The 14,564-nt window shown below is 42.6% G+C and overlaps 1 protein-coding gene across 1 annotated transcript in view; it reads right to left on the minus strand.

Moving 5' to 3' along the window:
- Positions 1–214: 214 nt before the first annotated feature.
- The window catches only part of HS6ST3 (heparan sulfate 6-O-sulfotransferase 3), a 582,522-nt gene continuing 568,172 nt past the window's right edge, over positions 215–14,564 (minus strand). The window contains exon 2 of the mRNA XM_006191426.3: positions 215–2,080. Within this exon, the coding sequence (XP_006191488.2) occupies positions 1,372–2,080 (709 nt within the window). The 3' untranslated portion in view covers positions 215–1,371. The remainder of the gene's footprint in view (positions 2,081–14,564) is intronic.

Consider the following 14,564-nt stretch of genomic DNA (forward strand, 5'->3'; position numbering starts at 1 on the left):
GGCAGTGGCCATAGCCTGACAACAGGAGAGATCAAAAAAAGTTATCAGGCGAGAGATATTTAACATGTTGGGAGGTAGGGTCTTTCTAAACACCCGGGATAACCACCCCACTGTGTTCCATGTCTCATGGCCCCAGTCAGACCTATTTTTGGGGGGGTGTAATCAGGTTTGTGTATTTATTTATTTATTTATTTATTTATTTATTTATTATTTATTTATTTATTTATTTATTAATAGATATACTGAGGCTGGAACCCAGGGCCTCATGCATGCTAGGCATGCGCTCTACCACTGAGCTATCCCCTTCCCCAGAGCTGTTTTTTTATTTAGTGATCTTCACTATGGTTTGTATACATGCTGGCCAAGCTCCTATTCTTCAGACCAAATTATTTTTAAACGTCTTTTCCTCTGTGACAGCAGAGTTTCAAACTTGGCGTAACCGTATCAAAGAAGATGACTGTTCCAAAGAGGTAAAGCTCTGAAATAGTCCTCAGAAACTAAGGTTCTGTAGCCAGATTGGAAAGGTTAGGCATATAGTAATCCTCCTGCTTTTTTTCCTCTTAATTTATCATTCATTCCTTACACTGAAAATAAAATGGTAAAGGCTGATCTCTCTAGGCATTCATTGATAAGGACGGTTTCTTCTGAATGTCCCTACCAATGTTAATTTCCCTGGGGCCACAGGCACCCCTGTCCTCAATCCAATAGCTGTTCCCTAAAAGATGGGGGAGAAGGCATGACTTAGAGTTAAGATGCAGGGGATGTGAGTCTCCAGTGATGGCCAGTAGTAGGGTCATCTTGTTGAAAAACAACCTTAACAACAAAACACATTACACTACTTATGATTAAAACCACATGAAATAGAGTTCAAAGATGAGAGCCAACAGCCAAGCAAGAGCTGGCGTTAAACCTCATCTAAGGGCTGAAAAAGCCTTCTTTTCCTCTCTTTACAGAGCAGTATCTCCATTACAGACACAGTACCAACAGACCAGTTTCAGCAGAACATCCAGGCCATAATTAGGCTTTTCATATGTGCCCTGGTGGGTTCCAGTTACCCAAACTCTAACCTATGCTGCTGCAAAAGAGATTCCAAGGACTCTTTTCTTTGTGCTGCGTCTCCCCTTGACCTTCTAAAGTGGTCTATTATTGAACGCATTCTGACTCTACTTAATATCGCGGATTGAAAAGCGTCAGGGAAAAAAGAACAAGACGGATCATCTCCAGCTGGATAAAGGTGACTGACAAAGAGGAAGCAGGTGTCCAAATCAAGCCACCTACAGCCAGATGTCCTCAGCTTGGGCCAACATTCTCCAAGGTAGGTCAGTGCGCCTGCTCGTCCTCCCCTTCCCAGGGGGAGGAGAGGGCAGGGGGTCACCATCTCACCACCTGGCTGTTGTAGTCCTCCGTGACCGCCCCCTCTGGGTTCCCCTCCCGTTTGGGCCACCGGTGGCCGCGGTGCTCCCGCTGCAGCCTCCGCGCCTCCCGTCTCTTCTGCCGGTCCCTCTGGTGTTCTAGCTGCTTGGTGCGGTGGTAGCGCTGCTGGAAGAGGTCCTTCGCGTACTCGTACAGCTGCATGTCCAGGAAGTTCAGCTCCTCGATGCGCTGGCGGGCGCCCTCGTTGATTTCCACGTTGGAAGCCCGCGTGATGTTGAACTGCGTGAAGGGGGAGATGAACTTGAGGTTGAATGTCCTCTCAAAGAGAAACTGTGTCTTCCTCTGGAATTCCGTGAGCCCGAAGAAAGCCATGTTCTTCAGGTTGCTTTTGGCGCTCTGCAGCAGGATGGCGCTCCTCTCGCTCTCGTTCATGAAAGTCAAGTTGTAGCAGCCCACCAGGCTGAGGTCCGCCAGCATGCGCACCTGGCGGTTGTTGGCCAGGTTGTAGGTGCAGTCCATGAACTCCCGCAGGCTGACCCCGGACCAGTCGTCCCCAGGGTAGCAGGTCGGCAGCTCATCGGGGGTGGGGCTTCTCCCATCACACATGTGGAGGGAAGTTTTCCACGTGGCCCCTCTCTGGACGTGTTTCCACTCGCTCAGGTACCGAGACACTGGATCCCGCAACATGGTGATGTAATAGAAATTCCTGCAAGAAATTAGAGGAAGAGCGTCAGTCCTCAACAACGATAATTCTGGTTTATAAACCTCTGTAGGTTGATACCAGCACTGAACCAATGGGCTCTTCTGCCAAATGGTCACATGACAATGTTTGCCTGGGTTTGCACCTGTCATTCCCCTGGATGCATGTTTCCATAAATTCTCATGAACTGGTTTTCAGGACCATTTGTTGGGCTTTTCCTTTCTGCTGCAATGTGGGGAGGGTTGGGGTGGAGGGGATAGATCCTCCTTTCATTCAGCAATTATTCATTGATAAATTACTACCAGCATTAACAATACCTTCCATTAAGAGCACACACCATGATTATTGAAAGTTATTACCCATTCAATAGTTTATCTGATCCTTAAAATGAACTTCTGTGGTAGACACGGGACTACTTGATAGGGAAATAGGCAAGGAGGTTAAAATGAGTTATCCAAAGTCATGGGACTACAAAGAGCACAGCTGGAAGCCAAGGCGCCTTAATCTTTCTGTTTACTCTGATATTCTGGGTTGCGAGGTGGGCGGGGTTGGGGAAGGGTGTGTTGTGTGTGGAGACTAATATTTAGTGAGCACTGGAAACTCTGCTAGGCACTTTATGGATTCTGGCACAGATAACTCTCAACATAACTTTGTAAAATAGGTTTTATCATGACTTAAAAAAAAAAAAGAACTGAAAACAGAAAAGCTAAGAAAGGTGAAAAATTCAGCCCAAGATCCTAGAGCAAGTTGCCGGTTGAACTGCAGTCGAATTTAGACCTATTTGATTTCAAAGCCTCTGTGCTTCCTTGGGCACTGTATTGATATTTTAAAAACAAAAATGTAACTACTATTTAGTGAATGCCTATTCATTGTCAGGTGCTGTGGTTATTATAGTCACAGGTCTCACCTCATCTAATGACCTCTAATGTAAAGTTGGAAGAGATATATTTTATAAATGGTTAGCTTCAGAATGATCACGTAAAGAACAGGGTACCTCTAGCTTAAAAGGGAGGTGTGAAGAGGCCAGAAGAGATCCAGAAAAGTCAACAGATAAAGATATGGCACTAGCCATTAGAGGAAAGCAAATATTGATTCGAAGTAAGGACAGTCCCTCTCATCCTTTGAGCAGCTGTCCACCCCACCTCTGTCACCAGAAGTGACAGAGCTCCCCATGGGCAGACAAAAATGGTCCTGGAAAGTTCTGAAAAGAATACCAGGCTTTCCTTGACAGCCTAAACTGGACTGAAAGATGCATAGCTAGTAAAAGCAATCACAAAAATAAGGAATTGAAAGGTGCACTGTTTTTCATGCTGCTTTTAAAAAGAAATGGATGAACTCAAATATTTAAAACTGCATATTTACCGTATTCAGTTATTTTTGAATGCCTAGCCGGACAGTTTGAAACGTGCTTGAGAAATTTCAAAATCTTATGTAACACTCGCTTCCCTTTAAATCAGGAGGAAGAAAGTACAGAAACCACCCCAGACAAGGCAGCCTGAGCTGTTGCTTTTCCAATCACCATTTCACATTGCTCTGTTGTCTTTCCCTGTGACAGGATGACAACTCCATCAGTAGAAGAAAATTTCCCAAAAGGTCAGTAGGAGAAACAGAAAATGACAGAGTTTCTGGGCTCCACATGGAAATGCTGACAGTAAAGTTTTTCTCGGAGTGGATATTACTATGGTTGAATATTATATGATATGTCATTATTAATCCTGCTTTGGTCCTATGTTGAAGCTCATTTCAATTCTACAAGCAGAGACTGATTTTTGTTGGACAAAACAATGGCATAATAAAATATATAAACACAATGATGATGGTGGTAACTTAGGTGGGTTAAGGATAACAAACACACCAGGACAGGGTACTCTAAATCAGAGAGATCTTTGATTGGTCAAATAAGACCACAAAGGGGAAATTTATCATTTCCCTGTTAATTGGGCAAAAGTGAAAACACAAAAAAGGATTTAAACAAAAAAGATGACGACAATCAATTGATAAGGCTCAACCCCATTTATGTGTCTCAAATGTAGACACAATCCAGATTCTTAAAATAATCAAAAGAGCTAGAGGATTTTAGGGCTGGGAATTACAATGGTTTGTAGTATGAAGTTTTCCTGGAACCTGCTGCTGGCATCTGAGAGGCTTTTGTCTCACTTGGGAAAATTAATTGGCCATAGAGTTCCCAGTGCCTTCCTTCCACTGGAATCCACATGGTCTCAAAGCTGACTGAAACTGGCTTACACTGAAAATGGTCTTGGTTTCAAATTTAACTTTATTCAATGTAATGCTCCATTTAACAAAGACTAGCCAAATTTTAGGGTGATGTTTACATGAGTGAGGTAAGTCCCAGATGTCTGCAATTTCTACTAGCTAAATAGGTCAAAGGTCCATTTGTAACTAAAGCTAACTCTGACATCAAGACACAAAAACGTCCTGGTGCAATATTCTCTCTGAGGACGTACAAAGTTGTCCCATCTTATAGTTCTGGAACCAAGTGCCTAATAGCATTGAGGTCTTTCTTTCGTCAGCAATATTCTCATATATATTTCATTTGTTTGTCTGAATCCTGCAAAGCAGTCAAAACAGAAAGTTAGAATAATAGTAAAAATAAAACAATAGGGTTGAAGAACACCTAACTATTGAAGAACAACACTTATAATTTGATTCATTAAGTCATTTTTTTCTCACCTGTATTTTTGCCCTCTACTTTCATTTGCTTCTCTCCTATCAGACGGAAGACTGCCAAAATTATTGATGAAATGATGCCTACCACCAGGCCACACACCCAGTGTACAAGTTCACTCCAGGTTCAGGAATCTCTTCCCAGCTCCCAGACAACAGAAACCATCTTCTTCTGATCCTGTAACTCTCAACTCAGTTTCTAAGGAAAATTCTTAAAACGGCTCAGTGCTACTGAAATCTGCAGCTTTCCTTCTCAAGCTCTATTAGTTCAACAGCACAATGGAGGGCCAACACAGAGACTAGAGAAGAAGGACAAGCAAAGGCCACTGCGGCCACATGCAGAGACCTTCATCAACACCTGTCCCTTTTAACTCAGTCTCCTAAGCTGAGACAGAATCGCATCTGGTCAAATACCTGTCCTTGCAGTTAACTGAAACTCTCTCCAGACTTTGGAAACATAAATAAGCAAACTATTATTTCCCCTTTTCATACATCCATTCATTCATCTGTTAATTCTCCAAATATTAATCGAGCTCCCTGTATTTGCCAGATACTGAGGCTAGGCAGTGGGGACTCTGCGATCACTAAGGCATTGTCCTCAAGGAGATCTCAGGCACCCACTGATTTTGGTAAAGTGGAAGAAATGCTAACCACCAAGTGAAGGGACTGTTCTGTCAGTCTCCCTGGACCAGAACAATCCCCAAGATAACTTTATGTCAATGACAGCATGCTGCCAGCAGGTCCTCCATTTGTGACCTGTTTCATTGAGAGTTTGGACTTATTCCTTTAAGAATATCTGTAAAACAATTGCAGCTCATTAGAATTGTGATTCTTGTGGCCCCAGGGTAATGATGGCAAAGACTTGTGTTCTCAGGAACAGTAGAGGACGGGGTGCCTTGGTTAGTTCAGTGATCATTTTAACTGATGATTATCATAGGGACCACCATGGCTTACTAAAGTGCAAAGATACAGAACACACACTTTTCAGTATCTTGCTTGGCTGTAAGGTGATCTTATTACAAAATTCTAAACCCAGCACAAGGACATGACTGCCTTCCCTCAGCCTTTGCCTTTGCCTTCGCTCATTTGCATCCTACTCATCTTCCCTGGTCCAGCTCAAGCTTCATCTCCAGTCTTCCCTGGGTTTACTGCATCACTTACTGCACTTCTAACTGCACATGGAAGTCTTGGTCACATCTACCCTCTAAGTTCCTTTTTGATAACTGGACCTTGGGCTTCATGGCTCACAGTACCTCACACAAAGTCCTGCTCACTGCAGGTATTCAATAAATGATGCTATGGGAAAGAAATGACCTTCATATGCAATAAGTGTATTTTAATAACTAAGTTGAATATTGCCTTTGATAAATAGGCCTTTCTTTTCTCCCTTAAAAACCAATCTGATTTTTTTTGACTGTCCAAAATGTGTGAAAAGAGTCAATAAGACATATAATCTTCTAATACATCCATCATTTGACTGTGATGGTTGATATGCAGAAAGAGATAGTCAATGTAGACTTTGGGTAAAAAGCAGAATATTTCAGACAACAGATAACTAATAGTAATGAGGCTTTCTTTTTAATGTTGCACTTAGTAGTTTTCTTCCCCACTGTTTCAAGAACCTGTATTTCACTAAGCAGTTTATTGTATAATTGCTCATTTCTTTCATTAGCTAGTCATTTAATTAACACATGCTTATTGAGGGTTTATTATGTGTAAGGAGCAGCTCCAGGAAATGTGAAGAACAAAAACAACAACAAGAAAAGAATAAAATGTCCTCAAGTAGTGTAGGTGGAAGGGTGGTGGATTAGAAAAAGAGGCATTGATTAGCAAGTTATGGAGGTAAGGAGTAGACAGAGAAGATTTAAGAAGGTACAGAGAACAGAATGGCCTAACGGACCAGGAAGTTCATGTTGTGCATCTCACTACATGTTTGCTTGATAAATGAATGAAAGACGTAAGTAGAACAGGATGCTGAGGCCAAATGGTCGTGGGCTCTGAAGGCACCTGTAAATTGCAAACTTAGGAAAAATGTTGATTTGGGAAAATTCATGTAGCCACAGAGTTTAGGATGGATAAAAGTAGGCAGGGACCAGGGGAGACAATTGTGGTGACAGACCAGCAGCGAAGAACCCAGAAAACTGTGGGTGCTGATGAGAAAGAATCAGGGATGGATTCTGGAAATATCCTACCCCCAGCTGACATTGCTTCCTCCCCTTCCTCACTGTCAGCTTCCTCTGAACCACCCTTTCCTCCTCGGTATTCACTTCTTCCCTTCCATCTAACCCTTCTCTTTCAAGCCCGTGATGCAAAAGAGGTAGCACTGGTCTGCACATCGAAATGATGACAAGAAGAGTGTAAGTCCCTGGAATCACTCTGCCTGCGGTGATTAAAAAATACTCATTGCATGAGGCTATGACGGGCCTACCCAATGAGAACACATGTGAAAAACCTACAAAATGCTAAGTTCACAGGGAGGCTTAATAAGTATATTCCTTCCATCAGCAGCTTAACCCTTGTAAAATCAAGGCACACAATTAATATCTCCACACTCTGCAGTTCTAACATTCATAAAAACCAGCTCAACTAGGAACTTCTCCCATCAGCCTTCTGTGATGTCCTCAGCACCCCACCCCAAAACAGGTGCTGCTCCTTCTTTTATCTTCATTCCAGGGACCAGTGAACATCTTATCCTTGGAACTGGCTTTATGCCTTACTCACCCTTCATCCTCCAGAGCACATGGTACGTGACCTTACACATCATGGATGTTCAATTCTTCCATGTTCATGGCATTAGTAAATATACACATTTTATCAGCCATTGTTTCAGGGATTCTTATGGTGATTGTCCCTGGAAACTGAACTTGCTGGTGCCTTAGCCAAGAGAAGTAGCCGAGGCTAATGATGTCCCTTAGTCTAGAGCTTGTGACGTGTATGGAAAGTAATCAGTTTCTCCTGCTTCCTCTTGCCCTACAGATTTTGAAATGAGTTTGCCCTATATATAATCAAGTTTTGCCAAAGCTCAGCGTCTTACAAAGAGCACCATGAGTGACTGTAAGGTGGGCTTGGAGGCATGTGGAGGAGCTCTTTAGTCCTCACCAGGGAGTAGGCACAGATGACCGGTCCACCATAAACACAAGCGGATGTGTGCATTTTTAAAAAGCAAAACTTAGCACTCCCTCCACCCTGCTGTACTGTGTGCAGGAGTCATTTTCCAAATGCTCAGGATGGAATTAATTTCTTGACTCTCTTTAGCGCACTCATTACAGGCTGCCCATTCTTCATTATCTCAGTAGAGTATTATCTGCACTATACTGTATCTGATAGGGGAACCGCAGCACTTAGAGCTTGGCAATCAGACTGCCCTCTGACACAGTGATGAAAAGGCCTTTTACTCGAGCCTTGAAAACAAATTAAGGAATTTAAGAATGATGTTCTAAGCAAATGGGAAATTGGGAACGATGATTGTTAAGTATTGTAATAAAGAACTTTAGGGGCTGACAATGGTGTGCGTCAGAGCGATTGGTTGCAAGGACGTCCAGTATTGTGATGAGAAAATGGAAACATTCGCATGTCGTTATCGTACCTCACACGTTATCTTACCATGCATCCCCCACCAACCTGCCTCCCTGACGGTGAGTCATTACAAAGCAGCGAGACCCTTTTTGACTAAGGCATTTTTAATCTTACTTATTACCCAGAGATCTTGACTCTTTTCAGTTGGCAAGATAATGGGGAGAGGAAAGCCCACAGTGCTTTGCTCAGGAGAGGGTACCTGCATCCCTTTTCTTACCTGTGTACCTGTTAACGTTAAGCGGAGAACACTTTGGAGGTAGCTGGTCTTTCTTGTTTGTGTTTTAGTCGTTGACTACACTGATCAGTGACTGCTTGTGGGGACTACGTCGACACCACCAGCCCCCGTTAGAAATGCCATTATGGAAAATAGGAGCAAAGTAGGACCGTAAAGAAGAAGAAAATAAAAATTACGTAGAATCACTTCACTCGGCTATAACCACGGGTAAATATATATTTCTTTCTTTATAGATTTGAGATCATAATGTATATTATAGTTTTAACGTGCCTTTTAAACTTAAAAATACAAGGTACACATTTTTTTCCATTTTATGTAATATCCTTCCATAAGAGCATAATATTCCAATTATAGATGTACCATAATTTATATGACCAGTCTCTCAGATTTGGACAATTAAGCTGATTCTATTTGCGAGGGGCTAGTAAAAACAATAATCTGGTGGACATGCCAAGCCATAAATATTAGTGCAGAGAATAAATTACTAGAGTTGAATTTCTGAGTCAAGAGACTTGCCCTCATTTCATTGTTAAAATCCTGAAATAGAGTGGATTATGGTCAGTATCGGCGAGGACAGAGCCCTTCCATGAGGCCTGACATCATCTGGTGTCAGGGGACAAGTCCACCTGGAAGTTAAGGGAAGGCCATGAAACAGGTTCCCAGCTCTGCTCCCTCCTGGCTGGACCAGGAAGATGCCCTGTTCAGATCATGAGACTAAGATGGATGTTCCAGGACAGCCAGGTGGGGTTTGTGACATGGGGCTGAGGAAATGTTCTTCCAAAAACATTTGTTTATTTTGCACTTAATGAGCAGCTGGAATATCAAATTAGAGACTAAACGTTTGTGGAATCCAATCCTACTCATCAACGCTGTAGCAATATTAAAGCCGACATCTAGATGCGAAAGAGGGTAGATTCTCACCTGATTATACTCAGTGCAGTCCTCACAGAGACAGCCTCTCGAGATGGAGTTTTTCTGCAAGTCTGGGTATCAGCTAACTTTAATTATAGGAAACCACACATGGTACTAAACCAACCAAACAAAAGCATGACATGAGGTTTCCAGACGGTACTGGTCATTTCTCAGTAAGGATCAGTCTACCCCCCAGTTCCCCCAAGGAAGAGGTGGTATTTATCAATAAGATAAACATTTTAAATCCTGTCACATTGCTTCTTTATACTGACACGAAACCCCAGAGCCTCAGACTCAATAAAATGCCATGATTTTCAGGTGGTTGTCATATTTGCTTTCCGTTTCCCCCAAGTGGCTGCAGCAAGAATACATTTCAGGGATCGCGTGTTCCAGGGACTTGTTTCTGCTATCTTGCTGAGAACAGTTCCTCCCAGTACAGTTTCAAATGTGCCAGGGAGGGTCCTGCTCTCATGCATTATTCAGGGACGTCTGTGATGATTTGGTTCAGAGGCGCCCTGCTTTGCGCGGTCGCGCTGGGATTTGGGCATGCGGACGTCTTGAGGCGCTCTGCTCTGCAAAGCTGTAGTTTATGCATGCGGGCATCCACCTGGAGCCTGGAGCCACCCCAGAGTGAGATAAGGCCCAATTCAATCTCACTCGCAGCTCTAATCCCAGCCGAGCAAAGCCGAACACCAGATCGTACACTCAGATTGTGTTATTAGGCCATGCGCGTTCAGTCGTGCTCGCTCGTTAGCTAATTTCTCAGGCACTGCTTTTAGGGAATGTGAAAATTTGCAGGGTTCCAGTGAGATGGTGTCTCCATTGCGATTGTTTCGTGGTAGCCAGTTTGGAAAGGAAAAGAAGTAAATCAGGGAATTCAAGAGCGAGGCACGTGTTCTGATATTCAGGTTTGTATCTGACAGCTTTGCTGCAGATTTTCCTGAAACATCACAAGAACTGAGGGAAATAAACCATCTGTGTCCAGATTTTGCCATGTTCTTTCATAAAAGATTCTTTTGGGTTAGAGTTTTCCTAGATTCTGCTATCAGGACTGGGCAATCATTTTAGCATATTTAACTGAATACTTGAGAGAGTCCACTTGACTCCCTCCCTTGTCAGTTTTCAAAGGAAAACTACCTTGAAGACCACCTCCCAGGCAATGATTAAGGAGCAAGCTAACTTAAAATACGGAATGTTCCACGTGAAATGAAAATTGATATTAATAGCAATAATAATAATGGCTGACATTTATTGAGAGCACACTATGTCCAAGTACAGTTCTCAGTACCTCCACTAGCCAATTTAGTCATCAAAACACCCTTTGAGTTACGTAGGTTTTTAGGTGATGTCTGTAATTTTGCAAAGTAGTGCGAGTTCTGACGGTCTCCTCTATCATCTTGCAAATGTCAGGCTAGACGTCTTAGAGGCACAGTTTGTGACTCAGTGCTGCGGTGGCCCAGGCTTTGTGGAAGTCAAAGCTCCAGGAGCAAAATGAGCCTCTCAGGACAAGGGATCCGTGCTTGCCTGTGGGAGGCAGCAGGCGATGGGAGTGAGGCAGCGCACTGCAGGGCCGGGGGTACCGGGGACCTTCGGCTCCTCTTGGCCTCAGGAGTGTATGGGTCCAGAGGGCCCCTTCGATACTGACATCCTAGAAGATGCCCTAGAAGCAGTTTTCCTGAGCTCAGCACACCCCGACAACTGCATAACAAATTTACACTTGAGGAAGCAGCAGCAGGGACAAGGGGGAATTACTGCAGTTCCATTAGTTCTGAACACTCTCAAGCAACCTGGAATCGAAAAGCTGTGGTAATCTCAGGACAGTGAAGGATGGTTAGAAATAGCTAGGCAGGAGAATTCAGATAAAGCCAAAGCTCACGCAATGCCATAATTCATTTTCCGGTTTTAAAATAGATCCCTTTTTTCTAACACAATGCTACAAGGACTCAGAAATGAGTTCAGAGGAGGTTATTGGATCCTGAAGTTGGCTGTTTCTGATGCCCTTCATTCAGGAAGAGAAGAGTCAAGAAAAATACAAGCCAGGCTCTGCTCGTCTGGATGGAACATGGGCACATAATTTCAAACATGTTGGGAACATCACCTGAGGTGCTGTGGAAAGAAAGTAAATCTGAAGTTAGAAAGTTGCGGGTTTCATCGTCAGGTCTAGCTCCTGTTCGGTGTGAGCTGGTTAACTTGTGACCTCTGGGACCCTTAGCCAGGGTGTAAATGCTTACTTCGTAAGGTTGTGGGAATTAATGACTGAAATAATGACCATAAAGGGTCCAGCAGTAGCTGACGCCTAGCAGACCCTCAACATAAGGGCACACCCTCTACTTCAAAAGCTTCCCTTCCTCCATGAAGATCAGAGCCTCAGAAACTACCCAACACAGTGAAATAGTTAAATATCACACACAGTTAAATAATAAATAAGCTATGTTAATAATTTTAAAAAACTATCGCTTTTCTATTTGTATAACTTATTTACAGTTTCCAGACACTTTGCTCATCCATTATTCCACTTGAGCCTCAGTGCAAAATTATCATCAGAGGCAGAATTTTACTGATGAGGAAACTGCTGCTTATACACGTGAAAGGATGTTCCCAAGATCAAACAACTGTGGGGCTACTATACTCATTTGTTTATTTTAAAATGTTTGTTGATTATGTATTTGATGCCGAACACCGTGTTAGATTCTTGGGATATCATGGTACACACGATGCAGCCTGACCTCAAGAGCTGACCGTGCAGTCATCTTATTTGGCTCTAATGTAGTTCAGAGTTAGAAAGAAAACATGGCACCAGCTCATTATTCTAAGTTTGGAGGTTCTGCTGATTTGTGCATTAGCTCATTTTCTCTTTGAAAGCCACCGAAAAGGGGAACCCAGAAGAACCAGCCAGAAATGCCAAGATACGGATACATCTTCAGGTAATACTTAAAGTTGTGGAAGAAAATCATTCTGACATAATGGGCTTGTTTCTCTATAGGCAGTGTTGTGGACTTCAGTCTGGAGCACCTAATACTTGGTGGTTTCTCTTTTCGTGGTGTCACGCCACTGATGACCTTAGAGGACTGCAAAGTGGTGATAGTCTAATTCCATCCTTTCGTCTTCAGTTATTAGCCATGTGCTTCTATAGGGACAAACTTCTCCCATCAACTGTTTGATACCCCAAGGTAGATGAATGTGTGACTCATTCTGTTAACTGGTTTTCAAAGTAACAGTTTGCTTCCCGAAAATCTGCAGGGGTTTTTTTTTTTGTTGATGTTGTTTGTTTGTTTGTTTTTACATCATTATGAGCTCATGAATCTAAACATATTGAAGGAGTTTCAATACCTTGCAGTCATTATCCTTACTGATGTTCAAATTATCTAATCTTTGGCCAGTAGGAGTTTATTCAAGATGGAACCTGAGTTCTTGTGATGCAGCTCTTGTAGCCATTTATGCATATTCTTCAAGGATGATGCACCAAAGATCAAGAAAGATGGTGTTAGAGCTTGAAATGTTGTATAGGTCCTTCAGAACAAAGTGATTTCTGCTCAGAATCTTGCCCTGGCCAGCATGACCTGCACACCACAGTCTTCTCTCTCACTCCCTGCCAAGCCGTATAGCTGCAGTGTGTGCTAATTCCACCTGTGCATCGAAGGGGAAATAGACCAGGCACCATCTTTAAGTTTCATATGTCCCATTGAGGCCCAAGCATCAGGGGTTTTCTCTTTCATTTTCCTTTTCTTTTTCTTCTTGAGCTCACATGCATGATATTTTCCTTTGTGCTAGGAACAAAAGGCAGGGCTAGTGATTCATTTGTGACCAGATGCCAATGTCACTCCACAAACTAATCTAGGGGAAACCAAATTATGCTGGAAGTAACGCAGAGCCCTAATCAAGTTCTCTCCAAAATCCACTTATTCATGCTAAAACCCCGAGTTCCTTCCAGAATCCTAGCTTACCACATGGACACTCAGTGGAATCTTTCAACTGCAGTTGGTTCCAAAGCATGGCTCTAATTCTGCCTAATTAATAATGCAATAAAAGAAATTTAGAAAAATACATGCATGATAATTTAAATCTCCCAGAAAAAAAATCAATTCGTTCTGTCTAAACTTTGCCTTGGGTGCTCCCTTCATCAATTCAAGTGTGGAGCACAGCGACCTTAAGTTGCAAATATTTTTCTTCAGGCATGGTTGGAGCATGAGAGAGGTAACAGCTTTCAATACCTATTTCTTAGAGATTTTGAAAATACCCAAATCAGGATACTTATCTTCCCACTTTCCTCTGCTATGTGTAAATCAGGGATAATAACCTTTAAGATGCTCAAAATAATGTAGCTTGGGGCTGTGCTAGACGGGGCTTTTACCTGTGTGCAAACAATACCTGGATTCAAATGCGAGGCATCATCCCTTAAGAAACAGAATAATGCATCTGCCATTCTGTGGTTCTGTGAACTTTCCCAAACACGCCCCCTCCGTATTTATTATTCCTCTTGGTGATAAAAATCTGGGTTTAATAATCATACAAAACGAAGTCGCCTGTCCTTTTACAATTGACACGTGGCCACCACCTCTGAGTCCGCTGTTGAAATGATGTGGACTATGCTTACATTAATCTAAAATGAAAAACAATTCAAAACCCTAAAGCAAGCAAACAAATGTAACTGAAAAGAGAGAGGGGAAGAAAAAAATCAACAAAAAACAGCAACAAATAAAACCAGCTGGAAGCTTTTCATCAGTTTTCAGGTTATGTTTATTAGAGCCACAAGGGGGCTCTCAAATCTTTCCAAATGCAAGGTAAGTGCTGAGAGCTGTTTTCCTAGTAATTAATTTCCACAAATCAGTATTACCTATTAATGTGCATCACAGAGACAAGCTACCGACTTTTGACACTTCGCACTCAAGTTAAAGAGAGAATTTCCTATAGAAATTCTAGGGGCCCGCTGTGATTGTAAGTCAAAGCCAAAACGAGTTGCCCCTGTGATTTTCTGTGTCTGCTCTAGCATAAAAATTCCCAACACTGCAAATTTCATCAAAGGTGAAAACTGAATGGGAAGCGCGGTGTATATAATGGGATACATTGACCTCCAGTGTGTTT

Source organism: Camelus ferus, chromosome 14, assembly GCF_009834535.1.
Source record: "Camelus ferus isolate YT-003-E chromosome 14, BCGSAC_Cfer_1.0, whole genome shotgun sequence".
NCBI lineage: Eukaryota > Metazoa > Chordata > Mammalia > Artiodactyla > Camelidae > Camelus > Camelus ferus.